At 43.8% G+C, this 23,380-nt stretch overlaps 1 protein-coding gene across 7 annotated transcripts in view; it reads right to left on the bottom strand.

The window, feature by feature from the left end:
• The window catches only part of anks1ab (ankyrin repeat and sterile alpha motif domain containing 1Ab), a 49,694-nt gene that overhangs the window by 17,241 nt on the left and 9,073 nt on the right, over positions 1-23,380 (bottom strand). For 5 of the 7 annotated variants that reach the window (XR_011078619.1, XM_068595151.1, XM_068595153.1 and 2 more), the window contains exons 4-6: positions 11,512-11,584; positions 4,573-4,688; positions 519-617 (exon numbers count right to left, since the gene is read on the bottom strand). Coding sequence is in view for 6 of the 7 variants with exons in the window: in XM_068595151.1 (XP_068451252.1) it covers positions 519-617; positions 4,573-4,688; positions 11,512-11,584 (288 nt within the window). In the remaining variant the exon portion in view is untranslated. Of the gene's footprint in view, positions 1-518; positions 618-4,572; positions 4,689-5,440; positions 6,104-6,176; positions 6,705-11,511; positions 11,585-23,380 lie in introns of those variants that run through there. The other 2 variants (XM_068595155.1, XM_068595154.1) reach the window with 2 other exon arrangements.

Genomic DNA, 23,380 nt, shown 5'->3' with positions numbered 1-23,380 from the left:
GCTATATCAAGCTAACCTAAGACAGTGGACCTGATAGAAATGATACCTGCTTAACAAGCGCGTTAGCATTATCTGTGAGTATGTTAGCATGCCAATGTTGGCATGTAGCTCGTAGCGCTGCTGTGCTATGAGCTACATAGCCACTAGAGCGGAGATAGCTTGGCTTAGTAACCGTCCACATTTGCAGGGTTTGACACATTATTCTGTCTTTGAAAACATTATAAAAAATTTCTTTTTCACTTTGCCAGACGTTTCCCCTTACAAACAACATTTATTATATAGCATGATGCAGACCAATCCTTATTATCCCATAATCCAATAACAATGCATTTGAAGGTTTTTACGATGTTGAACCATGGCATCTATTCACAAATATAAGACATGTCTTCCCTTTTCTGTGGTATATATATTTTTTTGCTTATCTACTATATTTTTTTTATCAATGTAACATTTAGATATTTTTTTCTGAGACACTCGCTGTCCTCCCTCAGTGCCAAGGTTAAGTTATGATGTAGTACCTTGGGCAAGCTGCGTGCCGCATGGAGGATTTTCTTTCTGTGTCCTGGGTCAGTGATCCCAACGTCTCTGAGATCCTGGTCCTCCATCACGTTACCTCCCTACATGTGCAAAACCGCAAGAGACACGCACAAAACAACACATTCACACACACATACACACACACCCAGTCAAACCCGTACAGACATGCATGCAAACACATAAACGCATCCACACAAGCACAACACATACACATGCACAGAGACGATACACAAAATGGACATACAGTGGTAGAATCCATGAAAACAAATCTGTAATCAGTTACACTGTGCAGTCATTTAATTGTCTGCACACACACGCACACACAAACTGGTATACAGTAGTATTACACACTCTACTGGCATATGACCATTAGCTTTGTAGGAACAGAGTTCATGACTCATTCTACTCTGTAACTACCAGGGCAGCAATATATCTGTGTGCAGACACACACTTGTTAATAACATACACACATGCACACACACACATAGGATATGCACATCTCTGACACAAGCAGTAGCAGTAGAGTGGGAGGACAATGAAGTCAAATTAATTGTGCATGCCAAGAGTAATCAATCTGATCTGGTGCGACTCGGTAGGAACAAAGCCTTCATAACTGCAGCGGCAGATCTAAGGATCCCTTTTGTTGCTGCGCCTCATTGAGGGAAACTTAATGGTCCAAGAGGAAACAAGAGTATTTCACTGCAGTTTGTAACAAGTGCTTAATTTAGGACAAAAAAAATACAATGAGCAATAATAATTCTCCACCTCCTGAAATCTTGACTGACAAGCAGATTCTTGTCTATTTCATGTCGCTGTTCATACTTGCGGCTCCGGCTGCTTTGTCATCTTATTCCGGTTTTATAGACGGGAATAAAGATGCAAGGAGAACCTTGAAAATGTGGAGCTAAGCGTTTTTTCCCTGTGGACTGCTGCAGATTGATTCTTCCTGGCCAAGAATGTTAAAATGTTCTGTAGTCTTTACTCAATCTGCTCTTACTGGATTGGTTTCAGAGCGCGATGCAGCAGCATTCACGGGCCTGTATCGTGGTGCAGTTTGGAGATTACTCACTGATCACCAGAATAAAAGGTCAAAATGAAGCTGGGTCTGATGTGAGGGAGGCCCGAAATAGATTCTCCACTTTTATTAACACAGTTTGAAGTTTGACGACGCCTCGGGAGACTCTGCAAACTTATTATTTCATGCTGCATTTGAAACATGTGACAGGAATATATGGTTCAGTTCTTACATAGCTTATGAGCAACGGTAGTTTGATTTAATTTGACTCGACTTGCAGATGTAGCCATGGTAGAAGTCCTTCATCTCACTAAATGCACTCAGTTAATGCAACACTGAATTAGAGTTGCTCTATTGCTCAGCACAACAGGGGAATTGTGTTTGGAAAAAAAAATCAGATTGTGTTACTATTTCGAGTCAGCTGGCGTCAAAATAATTTGGCAAAGAAAGGAGATTTAATTGATGTGTTACAATATGTATGTTTGGTTCTACATTATGACGTTTGTGAATGAGAGGCTTGCAAAATCTGATGCAATATTAATGCAGGGAAGATGCAATGTAAATGCATGATGGGTAACTTCTAAGTCTAAAAATGTGCCTCCGTGCCAGAGCGCAACGCTACAAAAGGAAAGAATAAATGATGTGGAATTGCTTGACTGACAATGAATCCCACAAACAAACCCTGATGTCAACGCTCGGTTAGATTGATCACATCTGAAGCAAGTCTGGCGGGATCTAAAAGGGCACAATATTAAACATTCACAATGTCTGTCTGACTACTCTGACCTTTCCCTTGTCTTCAACCTCCACATCCGTGTAAATATCCACGGGTAATTTGCCCGGTGAAATTAACGATTTCATCTCCCCGACGCATCAAGTCCGGCCGACGCGTTAAGCCGCGGCGTGAACATGAACACAGGAATGCTTAACGAGCCATCTTCCTCATCGCATCACGTCCCGGAAGTCTTGATCAACATGGACTCTTCCAAACCGCTAAGACTTTCTTTCTAACTACTGTCGGGACATCTGTGAACTAGTGTCGGGTAATATGACAATATACACTGTGAGGCGATGAAATATTACTGTTTAACACTCAGTCAGCTTTTTCTTAGATACCTCTGCTTGCATCCGGTTATTGTGGTGAATGCAAATCAATAAATAGGACTGATTTCTGGCATTATTGGATTTCCAGAACATTGGCATCCATGACATCCTTTATAAAAGGCAAACAGATATTTGAGGCCGCTAGAGATATCATTAACATTCATGATACGGATCCATGGGCGTCCAGTTTGTCAAAGGGTTAAGACACCATTTATTATACAACCCAACATCATCGCTCCATGTAATTTCCTATCTATATCCATCTCCCCTCATTTCCTGTCCCCTCTCTCTGTCTCTCATGTCTGCTTTATTCATTAAATACCCGAAGAAAAAAGATCATTTTAATTAGTTTTTCACACTGTGAGCATGACATTTTCCAGTCAAAATATTAAACAGTTCTCTAGTGGACAAACTGTGTAATAAAGACACAGCTTTTGGCATTTATGTCGTGCAATGTCATCCAGCTTATTGTCTGACAAAACCACAATGTCTATATATTCAGTGGCTGTAATCCATATCACACACCCCGACTGCATTCCTTCTTACCATGACCGTATCTTATGGCGACACATACTACTTCACCTCATGAACACATCCAAATCTGAGCCTCGAGCTTGTACCTCCACAGTACGTCTTAGTAGGAGGGATCCCATGTTAATGAGGACTTCCAGTATGTTGGGATCTAAAGCCTCACCAGTGAGAAAATCCCACTTGGAGAGCAGCAGTCCTCGACTGGAACGCTTTATGAATGCAACCACTTCCCCTCCGAGCTTCCTGGTCTCACTTAAGTGAGCTCAGCTGTGACAAACTGATGTAACATATAGCCCATAGTGCCAACGCAGCTCTGTGCTGCGAGACATGTCCGCGTTTACCCTTTGGACCTGACTATTTACGGCGCGCAGCCAGGCTTTTTTAGATTAACAACGGACCCGGGGATAGAAAACGCAGAGATGTTTTCTAGAATCACAACCAGCTGAATATCCAGTTCACTTGCAATGTTCTCTACAGGAAACATGATAATGCTTTCAGTCAGAATGTGGACGTCATATTTGAGCTGAATGAATTTATCAATATGTAATCTGATGGGAGGTGGGACGGGGAGGAGGACGGGGGCTTTTAAAAATGCAAAACATTTATCCCAAAAGGGCTTTTGAGGATTTCCAGAAACTGTCGAATCATATTTTAGAAACTTTGCAGTCGACAAATCACGTAGCTGTTAACAACTCGCTTACTCGTAAAATAAACGTGTAATTAAGCGCTTAAACCCAGGAGTATACAGTATATAAAAAACTAAATTAGCATGCTGTTGCAGTCTTATCCTACATTGTGCAATTATTGCAAGCCCAGCTCATAAGCACCACATGCAGAGCATTAATGGGCCGAGGATTTAGTGAGATTTTGGCACGCAACCGTGCAACCACAGCGTTTTTAGACCGAGGATTGTTTGTCCAAGTTATCTGATTGGATCCGACCCGAAAGGTCGGGTCCACTGACCGTAAATAAGAAGATTCAATATAAGTTGGCGGCTTTGGAATTGTACAGTGTATGGAGAGGGAATGTTGGGGAAGAAGTTAATGGATTTTACTTGTCGTTTATCTTCCCGTTGGCGACGGCCCATTTTCTTTCAAGGGACTCAAGTGTGGGTCCATAAATCTTATCAGGGTCATGCACTGCACACGAGGTGAAGAGGAGTTATGAGGGCAGGGGAGCGGAAAAAGGTGGAAGGAGGAGAAAAAGGTGCAAGGGTGAGTGTGAAAGGGAGAGGTGGTGGCGGTGGTGGTGGTGGTGGGGGTTGAGTGGAGGATGAGAGAGAGAGAGAGCAGAAAGACAAATGCAAGCTCGGGTTGACACAGGGGAAAGACAGAGCGATGCAAAGTGGAAGCTACTCCCCCGACGCGTGCTCGCAGGTGACTCACCATGAATCGTAGGTCATCGAAGCCATTGAGCAGGAACTTGCTCTCGTACTGCGGCAGCCCCACGTGCTCCAGCCACTCGCCGACCGGCTGGTCCAGGGCTTTACCACAGGCCCCATCTGCCGAGAGAGGGAAGCGCTTCAGCAGGGAGAAGCCGTTCAGCCGGTAGCAGCGGCACTCAGAGGACGACACATGGCATTGCCACATCATCCTCGGCCAGCGGAGGCAGAGCCGAGTGCGGCGGCACCAGGCGGGGGCGGGGGGGGGGGGAGACAGGGTCCAGGCCAGGGGGTGAGGGCTCCCAAGGTACGGGGGGGATGTAAGGGGGAGGGAGGGTGTGTGAGAATAGGAGGTGGGGGGGGCTAGCTAACTCAAACAACAGGAGGAGGGTAGTAGGAAGTGCCGCAGGCCGAGCTGAAGCCCTGCAGGGGACTGACTAGGCTAATATACACCCACTGGTGTTAGTGTGACTGACTGGAAATGTCAGGCGAGGGTGGAGGTAGTGCAGGGGAGGAAGCCCATCTGAAGCTCGGTATTGTTAGTTATGTTGGACTGAGCCACTGTGGCATCTTCCAACAAACAGGGTTCACTAAACATCCCTTTAGTGAGCAGATGAGCGAGTGGAAGAACAAGTGCCTACAGCTAGTCCAAAGACATAACAACTCTGAAACTAGAGTAATTTCAAGGGGGAAATAACGGGAAGATCTATCACTAAATCAAGACATGTTCATACATCACACATTATTTACCCTGCTAGAACTATCCCCCTTCTTTTTTTCTTTTTTTTTTAAACCATTAGAAATTACTCTATCAGGGTGCAACACAGAAATATTCCCCCAAAAATAAATTTGTCATGGTTTTCAACACATACTTGTAAAGCTCTGGCTGAGTCCCATGGCTTCATTGGTCAATCTCTTTGAGAGCTAGGACACGGCTCATATAATGAAGGTAGCAGCATTCTAAAGTACTGTTGAGGTACTCGTGTTTTTTTTTTTTTTTTATTTCGCTTTTTTTCATCAAGGAATACACATTTGCTTAAATCATTTTTTTTTTTTTTTTTTTTTTTTTTTATCCGCCTGGACTCCAGAGCCACAAGGAGTACACGGTCAGGTGGACATATTGTAAAATCCTACATCAAAAAGACAGAAGAAGAAGAAGAAGAAGGAAAAAAAAGGGGACGTTGGCTTATAGGGATTTCCAGTGTGTCGATTCCAAAACTCCTCAATTCATAATGAAATCCAAATATAGATCCCTTGATAAAGCTCCTGGTAAGCGGTCTGCCAGTGGGAAACGGCTCGGTGTCTTTGGTGGTGCCGGTGCTGCCCAGCATCCAACGCTCCTCAGCAGGCGGCTGGCTCCGCGGCGCCGCCGGAGAACGTGCTGCTCATCTCCCGAAAGAGCGGTAAATCCAAAAGGGTTTTTTTTTTCTTTCTTCTTTTGATCCCGACAGGCGGTGCAGGTGAGAGACTCTTGACTCTTGAATCACTGCGGGACCACAGTGCAGGTTAAGCTATCTCCTTCCTGAGGCAGGTGCCCCCCCCCTCCGTCCTCTCCACCGCCTCCCCCCGCCCCATTGCCATCCCTCTCCCGCTCCCACCCCAGCCCACCTGGTTCGTCTCCTCGCTGGGTACCGCTAGCAGCCTCTGTGCTCAGGGCAGAGGTTTGCTGCATGCCCTGCCTGTCTGAGACATGCAGGCAGCGCAGATGCAGTCACAGCAGCTGCTCCCGGCTCTCTCTCTCTCTCTCTCTCTCTCTCTCTCTCTCACACACACACACACACAAACACACACACACGCTAACCCCTCACTGCTCGCAGGGCATCACGTCCTGACGCCGGGCTACACACTTCTACACCGGAGACCACAGAGCTGCACTCGACCTCGGCCACTGCTGCCACATCCACGACAGGCAAGAGACTCAGATCATCCCTCCTTCTCATCCGACCAAATCCCTCAAGCTCCTCTTTTTTAACTCCCCCCCTCCTCCCTCCCCTTCCCTTCCTCGCTCTCGTCTCTCTCTGCTTTCTTTCTCTCGCTCTCATAGCCCCATTCCCATGCTGTGTGATCGCACTGCAGGGCTGCCGTATGCTGCCTGATGAAGTGGGGTGCTGCTTCACGTAACCACCTCTCTCTCTCTCTCTCTCTCCCTCACTCTCACACTCTACCAATTCCCCTCCCTCCCTCTCTCTTCCTCCCTCCCTACCTCTCGTCCTCAAACACACACTCTCTCTCTCTCTCTCTCTCTCTCTCTCTCTCTCTCTCTCTCTCCGTCGTCTGTCTCTCTGCTCCTTTTCCCCTTCTCTCTCTCTCGCGCCCCTTTTTTCTTTCAAATACAAATGCACACACCCTCGCTCTCCATCCGTCTCTCTCTCTCTCTCTCTCTCTCTCTCTCTCTCTCTCTCTCTCTAACCTTACCCCCCCCCCCTCCCCTATGCACTGATTAGACTTGCAGAGGCACTCTGATCTCGCCAGTGCACATAAGGATACCACCATCAGAGGCAAAGTGCAAGCACAGAGCCCAAAAAATTCACAGTCCTCCTCTGCCAAGAATGACTAGAATGTAAAGGGATGACGATCCTCTTCTGCAGCAGCAACGGACAACTTCTGACGGCGAACAGGGATATTAAACAAAGAGCCTCATCAAGCTCCTGCTTATTAGCAGACGGCTTTAATTAATTTACATCTCACTTTGATGATAGGACAAGGAGGGTTAGCATTGATTTGAGTCAGCATACGTCTCTGCACTTGTACGGGAGAAAAGGAGAGGGAGAGGAGAGGAGGGGAGAGGAGAAGAGAGGAGAGGAGAGGAGAGAAGAGGACAGGAGAGGACAGGAGAGGACAGAAGAGGAGAGGAGAAGAGAGAAGAGGACAGGAGAGGATAGAAGAGGAGAGGAGAAGAGAGGTGAGGATTGAAGAGGAGAGAAGAGGAGAGGAGAAGAGAAGAGGAGAGGAGAAGAGAGGTGAGGAGAGAAGAGGAGAGAAGAGGAGGGAGAGGAGGAGGGAAGAAGAGACAAAAGGAGAGGAGATGAGATGAGAGGAGGGAAGTGAAGAGGAGAGAAGAGGAGGGAGAGGAAGAGGGGAGAGGAGAAGAAACAAGAGGAGAGGAGATGAGATAAGAGGAGAGAAGTGGAGAGAAGAGGAGAGGATGGAAGAGGAGCAAAGAGGAGAGGAGAGAAGAAGAGAGGAGAGAAGAGGAGAGAAGAGAAGAGGAAGGAAGAGAAAAGGAGAGAAGAGAAGAGGAGAGACACACTTTCAAGTCTTCACTCAAATTCCATTATCTTCCAGACGTCATATTGCACATCTTTAGAGCAAAAGAGGGGCTTCTGACATGGGAAAGCCCGGATAAACAAGTGAGATAATAGATGATTAAGATTTGGTGTAGATCTGGTGTAGATTTGGGGTAGATTTGCCAGAGTCTACACAGGAAGTGGTCGACTTCAGCACCCAGCGATGCGGCGCTGCTCGCTGCGTCCATCGCGGGCGTTATCTGGACGCCGCTGGAGGCCGAGCGTAATCATGCAGGCGTTCAAGCTGCTTGCAATCACCTCGCACATTCCCAGATGGGCAGTCAGGGGCGAAGGAGAAGCGCCGCCGACTGCGGGGAAGCAAAGTGAAGGGCTATTGATTGAGCCTCGCCTCCCCGTAATTGGCCGCCTGCACCTCCTTGTTGCTCTGGCTTTAAACCATCAGGTAAAAGGCCAAGCCGGGCCTCCGCGACCCCTCGGACCAGCGCTCAGCGTTCGCTATCAGAAAGATGGAAGCTGCTGTCAGATTCGCCCTTAGTGAGGAGAAAGATGACGGAGGGGGGGAGGGAGTGAGAGACAGATAAGAGAGAGAGAAAGACTAAGAGGAGGAGGTGATGAAACACACGAGCGAGATAAGACGGTAATAGGACGTAAGAAGGATTGAAGGCGGACTAATTATGATTCACTACGAGATCCCACAACTCCTTCTTTACTCTTTTCCTCCTGAGCCTCGTGCCAAAGTCAGCGCTTACGCCGCGATATCCGGACAAAGACTGTTAAAAATACACGCCACCCCGTCCAATTACCGTTCATTTGGGACGGCAACACCTCCCACGATATAGTAGGACCTAATTACTGACTGACAGAGCATCCGATCTGGGTCACTGTCTTATCCCCCGTTAAACAGACCGAGCTGTCAAATCCATCCAAGTGGGTTTTCGGTCTTGTTTGAGGACTGCTAGTTTTCAGACTTGGCACCACGGAGCGCACAGAAGAGACCTATTTACAGAGGGAGAGGTAGGAGAGGTTGTGCCGAGATAAAGTCGTGCCTGTTTATCAGAGCGGGAGGAAAAAGCACTAGCTCCTTGTCAACACTCCCAAGCAGAGGAGAAAATGAGTCGCAAAGCTGAATTAATTCAGGGAAACTGAAGGCGGACTCTCCCTTTGAACGTCTGAGTGCGCCGGTACACAAACCGAGCCGATGCCTCCTCTCTCTCTCTCTCTCTCTCCACTCCCTCTCTCTTTTTAAGCTCATTTACTCAGTGTTGTCTTAGCACACGACCGAGGCGCCCCGTGATGGACACACAACACACAAACAGCCTCGCCTCTGGAGCGTGCAGGACGAAGCAACATTTTGCAGGGCTGGTTTTTTAACGGCAAAAAAGAAACAGCCCACTAAAAAAAATATATATATATTTTTTTTTTAAATCGGATGTTCAGAAAATCCTGTTTCCGGAAGATGAATTATTGGTCGTCCTCGGCTCCGGATATGAGAAGGAGAGAGGGGGAGGTTTATTGGGAATAAAATACATTGAATCTGGGATCGAGGATGAGATTTTTTCCCCATTTCTGTCACGATAAAAAGATAAAAAGGTGGAAGGAAGGAGCGACAATTTAGGTTTTCCTTCATTGTGTAATCTCCCTTCTCTCCTCTCTCCTTCCCCCCTCCTCCCCCTCCCGGTGACGACTCCTTGACGGGTACCTGTTTGTTCTCTTTCATTACATGTTGGTAAAAAGACAAATGCCCTCTTTACCGAGCGACGCGCACGAAAACAGCAACGAAAAGCACCTCCAGAACTCCTCGTGCACGATCTCTGATTAAAATCGGGGGAGCAACCGCATGACTCAGCTGAATCTGGGACACTTTCTGCACGCTGTTCTTCAAACGCGGCCTATAAATAGCACACACCTATATGTGTAGAAGAAGAAGAAGAAGAAGAAGAAGAAAAAAACAACAACATGTTTTCTCTTATGTAACGTAGAATGACCTCAGGTCCTCATTGTTAGGAGAGCAATTAATCTGAGAACGCTGGGAGTTAAATTACAATTAAAATCATGAATTAACACTGCAATAAAAACCAGCTTAGCTCCAGGATTGCTTCGCTAATATGCATCTCCTCTTGGTTATTGTTCTTTTAGAGTTGTACTCATTGAGTTTTCTTTATTTGATTATGTTTAATTGTTTAGTTGTATTCATTGTATTCCCTTTTCGTTGTAAACGTATTTAAATAATAGCCAATAAACACTTTTCTTTACCTTTTTTTTAAATCATATAAAGGCACAGTGAGCTGCATGTTGTTATCTAAAAGGTGTGAGATGATCAGATGTTTATGAAAAAGTAATGCAAAAAGAATATAAGAATAACCCATTAAAGGTCGGAGCGGATCCGAATCACAAAAATGTATTTTACTTCTGCGAAAATACGAGCGCTAAAAATTCCACGTATAAAATCGTGATCTCAATAAATAAGGAAAAGTGTTTGTGTGTATAAATTGTCTCAAAGCCTAAACAAAGCAACCTTTACACCCTCATCTCTAGTTCCCTTTCACGACCGAAAGGAAATGAAAGGAAGAGCGTTGAGTGAACGCATAGACGTCCTTGGCATTTTGTAGACTCAGCGTTTATTTCAAATGGTTGAGTCGGTGAAACTATTACTTACCTCTTATGAGTAATTGTAGAGCGTTGCCATTTTAACTGCTTGCTTTGTAATGTGCCGACAGGAAGAAGTGATGTAAAAATATAATATAATAACCGCACACTGACACGCGCAGCAGTAAAAGTCTTAATTATCCTAATATCCTAATCCAAATGTAATTTCTTCTCGACTTTTCTGCCTCCTCGCTTTTCATACCCTTTTTTTTTTTTATCACAGCCACATGTTTTAATGCTTCCCCCTTTCAGCGGCAAGAGGCCGACAGATTGTTAATCCGTGAAACATACGGCGCGCGAGCTAATGAAAATGGTGTTTTAATAAACCGGACTTTTTGTGCATACCCAGAGGAGCTGTTACACAATACTGTATGATGAAACCGCCGTATGGCGGCAGGTTTACACTGTACCGACGCAGGACTGTTATCTAAACAAACCGAGCTCATGCCAGCTGGCTTCTCCCTCTGAAGCGCCTGGAGGACACTTGATGAAGCGTACTGTCAATTCAAGCTGCATTGAGATGTACAGTAAAAAAAAAAATACCACAGGGAGGGGACTTTTTAAATCACATTTCACTCAAAGTGGATAACCTTTTGCCTCGGCCAAATGACAACAATGTGCCAAACGAATGTCAGCTCGGATGTCTTTGCCTCATGAGGACAAAGAGAAACCTCCCCCTCCATCCAAGGTGTACTTGAAAGCTTCTCGCGAACGTGATCGGTTAGTTAAAGGGTGCAAGAAGTTTGGCTGCTGCTAACATTACATATCATTTCCCGTCCAACAGACTCTACAGGGCTTTCCATGAATGCAGGAACAAGAGCAATTAGAAGCTTTATAAATGGTTAATGAACAGACCCAGTTGTCATTTTGTGTTAACCAAGCAATAAATTACACACCACACAGTCATGTATATATATATATATATATATATATATATATATATATATATATATATATATATATATATATATGGAGGAAGAACATGACTCCATTCAGCGTGAATGAAACGTTCCTTCACAGTGAAAACACAGCGGGCGGTGAGACGTTACCTGAGCTCGGGCCGGGCTGTTTCTTTTCGGACGTTTCGATGCCGGCTCCGATCAAGTTCATGATCTTCTCGATCTGTCGAAAGAGAACAAGCAGGAAACACCAGAAATGGGTCAATTGCGAGTGCTGCGTCGGGGCCAGGCCAATTGGAAAACAGACAACGCTGGACAGGACGGTGGCGCCGGATGAGGAGAGCGGCGGCCGCGGCGGCTGCCGGGAGTGAACTACAGAGGAGGCGGCGGGCTGAATTTTGCAGTGATGGATTGCAAAGCAACAGTCCAAAAACGTGGGCAACAATTCAATGAGCGGCCCGCTACTCAGCGGAAACACAGCGGGGTGACGAGGGGAATGACAATGGAGAAGCTTTTTTCGAAAACTCCAAATTTATCGGAGGGCCTGAGGAGGACGGACGCGAAGCCGAGTTCACGGTGCGCAAACTCGCGGAGATTCAGATCGGTTGCCGACTGTTTCTTTGCGAGTGTTTGATTGCCCCTTTTAGACCTGCTTTATATAAGCTTCACGGAAGAAGGCAACAGCTTACTGCAAGGTTAAGTGAGCACAATGCTGCATGCAGGAGATTACAGAGCAACTCGGAGAAGAGTTGTTTGGGGGTTTAGAGCCAGAAATGTTTATTTAAGTAGTCGCAGGCTTTTCCAGGAGAGCCAAAATACATTTCCCAGGTTGTTTGCTTTTGTTCATTTGCTGGATAACCAAACAGTAACTCGAGCTCCAACAAAGTGCGTTCGGCGCTCGATGCGGTGGGTTATAAAAAGCCGCCGAGGAATAGAAGCGGGACGATTTCTTTATCCAGACACGATCTAACTGCCGGCATCTATAAAGCGCGCTCATTTTAACACTTGACATATGTATCTCATCTGATTATTCCAAACCATTTGACGGGACGTCACACTGTTGAGCCAACACGTTGGCTTTACAACCCCCGTGTAAAGCCACACATTGTCCTTTTCACCCTTTCAAAAATGTAATTTCGACAATGTAGCGACTAGATGCAAATTCCCTTACTGTTAGCCCCGCTTGCTATGCTAATGAGCGGATAAGTGAGTGGTAGCGTACTTCTCATCTCAAACACCAAAGTGAACAAGCAACCGCACCGAGAGCTGAATGAGGTGGGACTACTTACAACATATCTTACAACTTATCCTAATGTCCTCGGCACTGCTCCCTCTTGTTAAACATTGAAATACGAGTATTGTGTTTCGCTGATTTCATTAAGCGTGACTGGAACACACATTTCGATGTCATATCGCTTTCGTATAAATGCACGCGGTCGTATTCATGAGTCATGACACCCCCAACGAGAACACACAGTCTGGGATTCATCCGGCGTACCGCATATTTGAATAATGATCACTTATCGCCGGCTAAGTGTCAGCAATTTGTCCACGGGGCACCACGCGGCCGCTTCAAGGGCGACAGGACGATCATGCAGAGAACGAATGTATAGCATTGTCCTTCCACTACACAGGGAACATATTGTACATATTAAAAGCCTTTCATACTCTTTGACTATTGTAGAAAAGAGGGCACCTGCAAGAACTTATTGTGACGATGTAAAAACCAGGCAATTAGCCGACCGGGGCCACTGAACATTTCATGTGCAAACTATGGCAGATCTATATTTAGAATCACTAGAGTAGTCTATTCACAATCAGCCATGAAGATTTTTTTTTTTGCAAGCCTGAAAAGCTGATTCTGCTTTCACTAGTGACACCAGAGACACAGCCAGGCTTATTTGATGTAATATTTAGTGTTTGAAAAAGCCCTATGCACTTCGCTAGTGGCATCAACACTGTGGAAAAGCCTTGATTCATTTGGAAGTCAGGCACGTGGGACGCATGGCATATGCCTGCAGCAATACAGACCTCACATTACTCTCTGAATTAACCTACTTACATTCTATATCACACACACACACACACACACACACGCACACACGCACACACATCAGGACTACATTACAGCTGAGCTTAAGTGCATATTTATTAAAACCAGTCACCAAAATGCTGCCTCTAGGGAAGCCTGCGTCATCATAGTTTAACTGCTGAAATATTTCATAACAGCATGCAAATTCAGCGTCATCCACTGAACAGCTAGCCGTTTGACACAGAGATGGTCTATGAATATGCTAAATATATATATATATATATATATATATATATATATATATATATATATATATATATATATATATGAATGCTATTCAAAAGATTTATTGTGGAATATGTCAAACATATTTTGCACACCAGTTCATGAATTAGAGTTCCCTTATGAACTCAGGTCAATTGGTCCATTAGTATTTTCCATTTTCCATCCCCCCCCCCCGCCCATGAGCTAATCCCACTTAACCTCGCGTGTTGCTGGGAGGGCTGGAGCCCGTCCCAGCTGACATCGGGTGAGAGACGGGGCCGGTGAATCACAGGGACAGACAACCAGTCAGGCAAACATTCACACCGCATGCGAAGGGCCAGCACGGGCAGGTTGTAACCCGACAGCGCTGACAACCGCTCCGTCGGTATCGCCGTCAATCTATTTTGGCTTTTGAACAGCGGACGCAGACGACAGGTGGGAATCGGGCTGTAAATTCATGTAAAAACGTGAGAAATATTACACTGACAGGTGGCAGCTGACCCGGACAGGTGTTTATATTTTATACCATCAATCAAACGTGCGTCACAGACTCAAGGTCCAGATAACACAGAAAATACATGAAAGCACAATTAAAATACATAGACCTGTCAATGTTTCATGAATAGACAGCTGTGCCAGTCTGATGGGACTGCTAGCGTGTGCTACTGTACTTCATGTTTGATGAAACCAAGATTTCAGAGTCATTTACTCGACAGATAAATTCATACTTAACATTTTTAAAACAGGTTGGATAGTATTAACTCCTGCAGCTGCAAACATTTCAGTGCTACACCATCTCGGTCTTATTGTCCCACCATTTATATCCGCGAGGATACGCTGAACAACAAAAACACCTCTCTGTATGCAGTTCACTACATCCTCCAAAATGAGTGAGTGAGTGTACATGGAATTGAGTTATGTATTGAGCTTTTCCATGCTGGATGTGTATTATTAAAGGTAAGGTCGGGAAGCTGACTTTGGGCCAAATCTCTAGTGGCGGTCCAGGTTTGATTCCAACCCAATGCATTTGCTACATGTTTTTTCCTCCCTCTCTCTCTCTCGCTCCTCCTTTTCCTGTCTATCTTCACCTATACAGTCAAATAATCTTTAAACAAAAAGAGAAAGGTGCAAACTGACCTGCAGGCCAACTCTCAAAGGGAATTAATGTGACTCAGAGAGCACTTTTCCACTGAATGTCTGTGCGCAGGATGGAAATAATCAACTCAGAAGATCTATTCACACACACAAAAAAAGGTAATTGATGGTGGGGTTAGGAAGCACATGGGGATCTGAGTGAACTATTAAATCACTGGTGCTCCACTCTGAGTGATAGCTCCACATCCTGAAGTGATTTACATGCTAATACAGGTTGATCTGCACTCCCATTCATGCCAACGCTGCTAAAATTATCCATTTTGTCACCTTTTCAAGTGCAAGTTATGACTGTGAAAAGATCGGAGAGTAAGGTGAAATCAATTTTTTTCTTCTTCTCACAATTCATGTCCCGAGCATTTACCTTATTTTGCATATCCTCTATATATTTTGACATGTTCTTCTCTAACTCAAAAAACAGGTGAAAAAACATGGAAAGAAGTACAAAATAAAACGGACAGGATCTTAAATCTGAATAACCGAGCCAAGGAACGGTTAAGATAGATTTTTCTTGGAGCGCACTCAACTCTTCTTAGAGAAGAGAGCGAGTGAAGCACCTCTCTGTCATCCAGGATCTGAGAGCAACTCTTCTGAGGACTTGGTTTCACTTGAGTCAGATCATTTGCAGGAGCAAGACTTCCAAAAAAACCTGCAGAAATAGACTGAAGCCAGGAAAAAAAAGACCTGACTTAAAGGGTCTGCGTTTACACTTTCTACTACAACTCCATGGACTAAAGAGTCAGAATAATGATGTTGGGTTTGTCTTATTGGACACAGAAGGATGATTAAATGAGCTACATGAATATGGATGCGCCTATCCAGCTTCATGGGTCCGGTCGGCTGATACGAGACGTCGATACAATACCATAGTGTTTAATTATGAACCTGTACACGTACATGTGTCCATTCTTTCATGTGCAAGGCGTCATCAGCTTAAACGTTGCTGTCCTAACTTTTGCGAAGCAAAATAATTGTTATTTATTGAAATGAATGGTATCCGATACCAGACCTGCCCATTGACATTGATACCCGATCCAGCTAGTTGAGTAAGTATCGACTGCGTCTTTCTGACTTGAATCAATACGGCTTCATTGTATTAAGAGAGCTCCACTTTGCCGAGGAGTCTGTCAATGAGCTCCTCCACGGGCTTTATTACACCTATTCATTACGCGCTTCACTGCCCCAGGAAAATATACAGCATATACACACATATATGGCACTGTTGCGTGAGAGAAAAGGTCTGAATGAGTCCTGATAAACTTAAATAAACCGGGGGATTGAATTTTCTAATGTAATCAAAAATAAATTGGAAATGCTCCCAATTATAAGAAATGTTGCTACACTTTTATCCAAAGTCCTTTACGGGGGTTTTGCCGCTCATTGGCAATAAATTTCGAAAATACAAAAAGGTAGTTTAAAAAAAAACATAGCTGCGTCCCAATTCTACACTAAACACTGAGTCTATACAGTGCGTTAATCTGTATATTACACTTCACACAGCCAGAATACGAGACATAAGCTGCCGATCTTCACACTGCGACTGATACGAACACTACTGCCAACTTCAAAAAGGAGAGAGCAAACTCTTTACTTCCATCCCCAATTTATTAAAGCTTTGAGCTGCTTCTTGATTTCATGTTTGCATTGCATTGTGGGGCAGTAGTGTCCATCAACGGATCAAGGAAAATGTAATGTAAATACTGACATATGAGTCCAGTGTTCTTAATTCAGCTTGTGATCCTTTTTTTTTTTTTGTGTGTGCATGCAGTTGCCAGTCTTCCTATCGTTCTCGTCGCGTAAACTGCATGCCCGCGCATAAGATTGGGATAATGTGAAGTAATCTTGAACAATGTGCTTTAGCGATAGCGAGTGAAACATTGTCCACTGAGCCAATGTCTACCGCACATAAATGATGGCAGCGAGCCCAAAGCAGAGCAGATAATGGAAACGATGGCTCATATAGTAAACTAACCCAAAAAAAGGCCTCGCTGGCGCTGGCCTGGAAACAGGATTAAGCGCTCAGTATCATTGTCAATAGAGACAGATGGGCCAGTATACAACACCCAGATCACATAATTCCATCCAGCAGTGCTCATGATTTGATGATTGTTTTTTTTATTTATCGGATGGCTTTGAAACCACCCAGAGTAAATAAAGCTACCGAGAATGATCATAGTAAAGTCCTGATGGCCTTTTATGGCGTACTGTAAATGAGGCGAGGCATGGGGGACATGGATTTTTATGCAATTTTACAGCGACGGTTAACCATACTCAGTGTCAAATATGTTCGTCATATAGCGGTCCTTTTAAGGAACACAGCGTTTAATTTATGCTTCGGTACTACGAGAAAATACACGTAAGATTACAGCACTGCCAACGCATCTCAACGGCTCCGTGTGTGTGTCTGTTTCTCCACGTAGTTCTCCCGCATCCCGCCTGTCAAGCATCAAGCAGCGATGGATTTGGGACTTAATGTAAGGTAACGTCAGATTATCATAAATTATATTCCATAGGGGGCATTTTTCTACCTGTATAATGTAAGACTACGTGGCTGATGGAGGAGACGTAGCACTGAAACTAACAGCTGCTGCTGCTGCTGATTATATTTTCGATTAATTGTTTGACCTATGAAATGACATCACAATTTCGGGGGGAAAGCCTCAGGTGAAATCTTTAAATGTCGGCCCAACGGTCCAAAACCTGTATTCAATTATTACGTGAGAGCAAAAAAAAGCAGCAAATTCTCACAACGGGCTTAAATATTTCAAAAATGATGATTTACCAATTTTAAAAGAGTTAACTATTGAATAACCATATAAATAAACATTTATCCAATATACATACATACATACATCTTTGATACGTCACACATGTTTGTTTCTGCAGCACAAAACTGCTTAAGTAAGTAATAAAGCAAACTATTATGGAATGAGCCACCAGCTTTAAAGGAAAATGTTTATTAGAATCATTTCTGCTCTCACCGAAATAAAAGTCGTATAAATGCCGCAAAACGTTAATATTAAATGTCGTTGTGAAGCCTCCGACTAACCCGTCTCCTCCTGCAGGAGCTTGCAGGCAGGCAGGAGGGTGGTTGCACCTGTTTAGGCCGTCAAATATCAGCGTCATCCAAACCCTCCACTCACTGCTGATGCATTTACTCTCATGCTCTTTTTTTTGCGTTTGTTTAATTATTAATAAAACATGTAATTGGCACTTCAACTTGACTGGTCTCTTATGTTAGTGTTGGGCGATATGTTTCCTCCAAAATGTGCTATTTTGCTTTTTAAAAAGCAAAATAGTCCCATCCGACAGTAATTTGTAAGCAGCTGCGATCGAACCGGTTGTCAAAACGCTCCGCGGTCAAGCGTCTCTCAGCTCGTCAGATTTCAGTTTCAAGCTGGTGGTCACAGGAAAGAAAGCCAAATTTAACACGTTTCTCTACTAGATACCACAACACAATCACTATAAAATCTATTAAACTTTGAAGCCTTTAAATCCTGAAGTTGCTATTTTAAAACTGGCAAACATCTGGGTGTTTTTTCTTCTTTAAGGTGCAAAACTGGTCTGTCGCCTGTGTGGAAAAACAGCATTTAACAGCGCGATGGATTGAATGTGGTGTCTCGTGTGTCACACTCGGTGTGAATTTTACGGGCAATGTGGCAGGTCAAAAAAGGACTGTTACCCCCCCCCCCTCTTCCTCCTCCCCCGACACAACCACCCACCAATGCCATCACCACTACTCTCATATTCATGTACCACATCTGTCAAACCAGATCTTGAGATGTGTTCACTCTGCCGTGGCTCTCTGTATGAATTATAAACCAACTTACATGTACTTTGAAAACATTGCCTGCACATCAACTGGATTTACCGACATGAAGATGATTTTAGTAAGTTGGCCGTTCTCCATTTTCTTTGCGGCAGATTCAATTTCACAGCTAATGAAAACTCATTTTGGTTTATAAGAGCAACGATCTGTTTTCACACGCTCTAACTTATTATATGATAACATCTGGATACATATAGTAGATGACAATAAAGCAAAGGTGACCATAAAACCAAAGGTATCATAATAATAAATATGGATCATTTCATTATGGGCCCCAATCTGCTTGTGTTATGTAAGACTGCAGCCATTAGTAAGTGTTGCAGCATACACATAAACACACACACACACACACACACACACACTGTGTGCACTTTAAAAGCTTGCATGTGTGATGACCTGAGGAATACCGCTGGGAAATCTAGAGTACGCACACGAATGAAGCCACTGAAGCATCTGTAACATGTCGTCGTGTGAACCTTTTGCCTTTTGAGTATTGAACAGATGTGGCGAGGACGTCAATCGCCTTAATCACGTTTGCCATTTTATATCGTTGGTCATGTGACGGGCAGTGAAATGCAAGATTATGACATGACAATGTTTGTGTTATTCCTGGTATTAATCTCAACGGATCTCTATCTTACTTTCAGCGATCCGTTCTGTTCTTCAGTGGTGAAAAACTTGCAAAAAATGTCGGCAGGAGGATGTTAAATTGTTCTATGGCGGCTACAAAGCGGTTCAACAGAAGAATTGATTACATTGCATTGACCGTTATTGACGCTGGGCCTTTTTTTAAAAATTGAAGACAAAACCGAGGATGGATTACGCTTTCAGACATGTGCGATCGTAACATGAGAGAGTAGCTGCCTCACCGTTTGGAGAGGAGTACATCATTGACGTCAACAAGATGTAGCGAGGTAGCTAACGTGCACTTTTAAGGTCTTTCTCTTTCAGCGAAATGATCCACTCTTCATCCAGATGTGTGTCTTTCTCTAGACGCACTATGTTGCACTGATGTACCCTTTAAAACTCAAACTAGCTAAACATAAATAGCATTAATCAACAACAAGCTAGTAATGTGTTCATTCAGTGCAGCTGTTGAGTATTAGTTGACGTGGCACAGTGTTTGCAGGGCTCGCAAGTATTATTAATGAGCTTGTAAGTATTATTAATGAGCTTGTAATTATTAATTAGCGTGTTCTGCAATATTCCTTTTTATTTTCTGAACATTTCAGAATCGTTTTTGCTGAGTTGTGAATATCGAGACATTTTAATGAGACCTCAAAAACTGATTAACTCTCAGCTTTTTGGTGGACATTAGTAAAGCCGAGTTAGCTAGCTAACAGTTTATGTACTCCACCTCCATAAGTCGAGCCACTGGCCTATTTCTCGCTACCATACTCATCATTTTGAAATTTGAAAGAAGGCGTTTTGACCGCTTTGTCAAATGAAACGTTGTCAAAATGTTATCTAATGCCATCTTTGCCATCGTCGACGCTACACAAGCCTGAGTTTCATACTACCAGGGCTGTTGTCGACAAGCGTAGCGGCATAAATAAACCCAGATAATGTTGGTAAATATCAATCTATGTACCGAAGTCCAACAAGGAAACTCTCATGGTTTTTAGAATTGATTTTGTTTGTCACATCGTCTTAAATATCCCGAAAAAAAATGACTCACTTTTAGTAGCCTAACTAACTGATTTTAAAGTATATTTTTTACTAATATGCTCTGCGACATGAGTGATAAAGAGCGAGCATCCATAAAGACGACCACAGCCAAATGTCAAAAGAAGGATAGTGACAGGACAATAGAGGACATGATGAACCTAACATTAATAATAATAGTTACACACACACACACACACACACACACACACACTTAGATATCCAGTCCTCTACAAAAAGGACACTTTACAATTTTGCCTTGTTGCCTAATAATCTCATAAAGTTGGCTATGGGAGTTAAAAACAAAGACTTTTCTCCTCTTTGTTTCGATAAAAGTTGAAATAGAATACCAAGTACTTTTGCGATAGGGGAAAAAAAAGAGGAAAAATGTTCAGCAGTTACACAAGCTGCCAGACAAAATCCAATTCAAAATGTATATATACCACTGAAAATGCCAATGGGGTTTAAAGGTTACGCTTTATCTCATAACTTCCTTTTTATGATAACAGCATCTGAATACCAGCATTCGTGTTCAGTACTTTTGCTTCCTATGTGCTCATGCGCTGACGTGTGTGTGTGTGTGTGTGTGTGTGTGTGTGTGTGTGTGTGTGTTTGTGTGTTTATGTCGCTGATCTAAAGCCCGGCCAGCCTCCCTCTCAGCCTTGTGTGTCACTTCAATGTTTTAGACCGGTTGATCGCTTGATGGTGGTTGACGATATCTAGTCAATTTTTGCCCCTGACACACACACACACACACACACACACACACACACACACACACACACACACACACACACACACACACATATCCCCAACCCAAACAAATCCCTTGAAATCTGGAAAAGAAACAGACACTCAAGAGCAGCTGCAAAACAGGATGCCCTTGAGAACAGGACACCCCACCCAACATGGCCTGAATAAACAGTTTTGTCAGAGAGCAGAGGGGTGGAGCAGAGAGCAGGCCGAGACGGGGAGGGATGACAAAGAGAGGGATACGCGAGGCCGAGGAAAAGTTCAAGATGTCTAAGAAACTGAGGTGACTCCTAACTGCTTACAATAAGGAGGACAAAGTTAAATGCTCACGACATAATGCAAAGGCCAGACCTCTTTCATGTGACCATCGTTGCAGCTTAGCTGTCCTCAAAACCACTAAAGTTGAGTTCTTTGTCCAAGTTTGGACAATTTTAATTCACTTCCAAATGGAGACAAGACCAAGGTCTTTCTTTTTTTCTCGTGTTGTGCATCTATCTACGCATCATTAGCAGCTGCTGTGTGTTTGATTGCTGTTTGATCACTTGTTTTTCTAATGCAGGAAACTCAATCAATTTGCCTTGAAGTTGCTTTATTTGTCATAATCATGATTAAAATTGAAACATGTGATTGTAGTAAATAAATGACTTGTACAGCAATTAAAAAAAAAATAATCTATGGAAATACAGTAGTTTTTTCAACCCATTTGTGCCTAAATTTACACATCCAACATGATGACGCTGATTGTTACGTGGCAGAGACGCACTATGAGAAATAAACACGACTGTAAAGGACAGCTCAGAGCAGCATGTGAGGAAGAATTTAAAGTTTTCTTTATGGTAGTGACAGCAGAGCAGCCGCTTCAGTCCACTCTGAGGGCAAGAAAGGCACCCCCCCCAAAAAAAGATAACAGTTGGGACCGATATGGCTATAGCCAGGATAAAAATAATAAAAACAATAAGGTCCAATTCTGAGGATGTGAGAAACATTACAACATGTTCTGTGAAGCTTGCCGGCCTTAATGATGTCATAAAATTAATGTTGTTTCAAAGTTGTCTCTACATTGCTGGCTGTGCAGTTCAGTGGGAAAATAATAAACAAACTTTTATTTTGCCGAAAACCATTACATCATAAGATATTTATGTGTGCCATTGAGCCCCCTATATTCACAGAAATGTATTATTTATTAAGACAGTAGCGAGTATATATCTTCTGCGGACTCCTGGCAAGTTCGAACCTCATAAGCAGGGTGCCGGGATAAATCACTTATTGAATATACGTATTAAAAACATGAAACGTTCTGCTCAAATCGGCAGATAAAAATGCATAAAGTCAAAGAAGATAAACGTGAACTACTCCTAAACACATTTACTTACAAGTTGCTTGCCTAAATATCGATTGGTCATGACAAAATATTGCAGTATGCCAACATTTAATCTAATATTCTGAATAAGATGTTTCATCTGTATGATTGTTGGGATGGGGATTAAACACCAGAAATATTTCAATCTGCTGTGGACGTTTCTTTTTTTAGATCACATTATTTTGCCTTTAAGCTTTGCACTATGATAATATTCCGTATTATGAGACTATCAGCTCTTGCCCCCTAAAGGTTTAGCGTCTGGATGTTTTGGTAAGATATTCAAATTCTTCAGCGTCTCTGCAGTGTATTCATCGACGCTCCAAAGATCCCGACTTCAGGTTTTTGGGGAGAAGGGGAAAAAGGAAGAGGGAGAGAGAGCTAAAGAGAGAGAGAAATAGCTCACAGTGGGCTGAAAGTAGATGGCGTAAGACGGAGCGGAGGAGCCAGAGGACTGCAGGAGGAGACAGTGGAAGCGTGGGTCGGCCCCTGAGACATGTACTGAGCGGATGTGGAATGACAGCGCAAGCCCAATTAGTCTTAGATGCCAGGGCTGCTACAGGGAGGTCGGTGCAAGTGATCAAGCCATTCATGCATTCAAGCACTCACCCACAGGCACTCTACGCCAACGGCTTGGGTAAAGTTACTACGGTCTATCACTGCTTCTGCTGGACTCCCCTCTCCTTCTTTCCTTCCTTCCTTCCTCTCTCTTAAAATATGCTGCTTCCCATTTCTTTCTGTTTTTTTTTTTCCTTCACTAATCCTCAGCTGCATCTTTCATCGGCCTCTCTCTTCCCCCCCCCCTCCCTTCCCACATACGTTCACTCTCGCAAACACACTCTCTCTCTCATCGGGACGTTAACACACTCTACTTGAAAGCCTGTCCGTGCCTTAACGCCGGCAGTGCCACTCCCTCTGTCATCTACACCCTCCCACTTGTTTCCCAATCCCCCCAGAGCGAGGAGTA

This window comes from Clinocottus analis, unplaced genomic scaffold (genome assembly GCF_023055335.1).
Source record: "Clinocottus analis isolate CAN_PGR_092001 unplaced genomic scaffold, fCliAna1.0.p SCAF_3, whole genome shotgun sequence".
NCBI classification, from domain to species: Eukaryota; Metazoa; Chordata; class Actinopteri; order Perciformes; family Cottidae; genus Clinocottus; species Clinocottus analis.
Note: the sequence above shows the minus strand (reverse complement) of the source record. Positions and strands in the feature narration are given on the sequence as shown.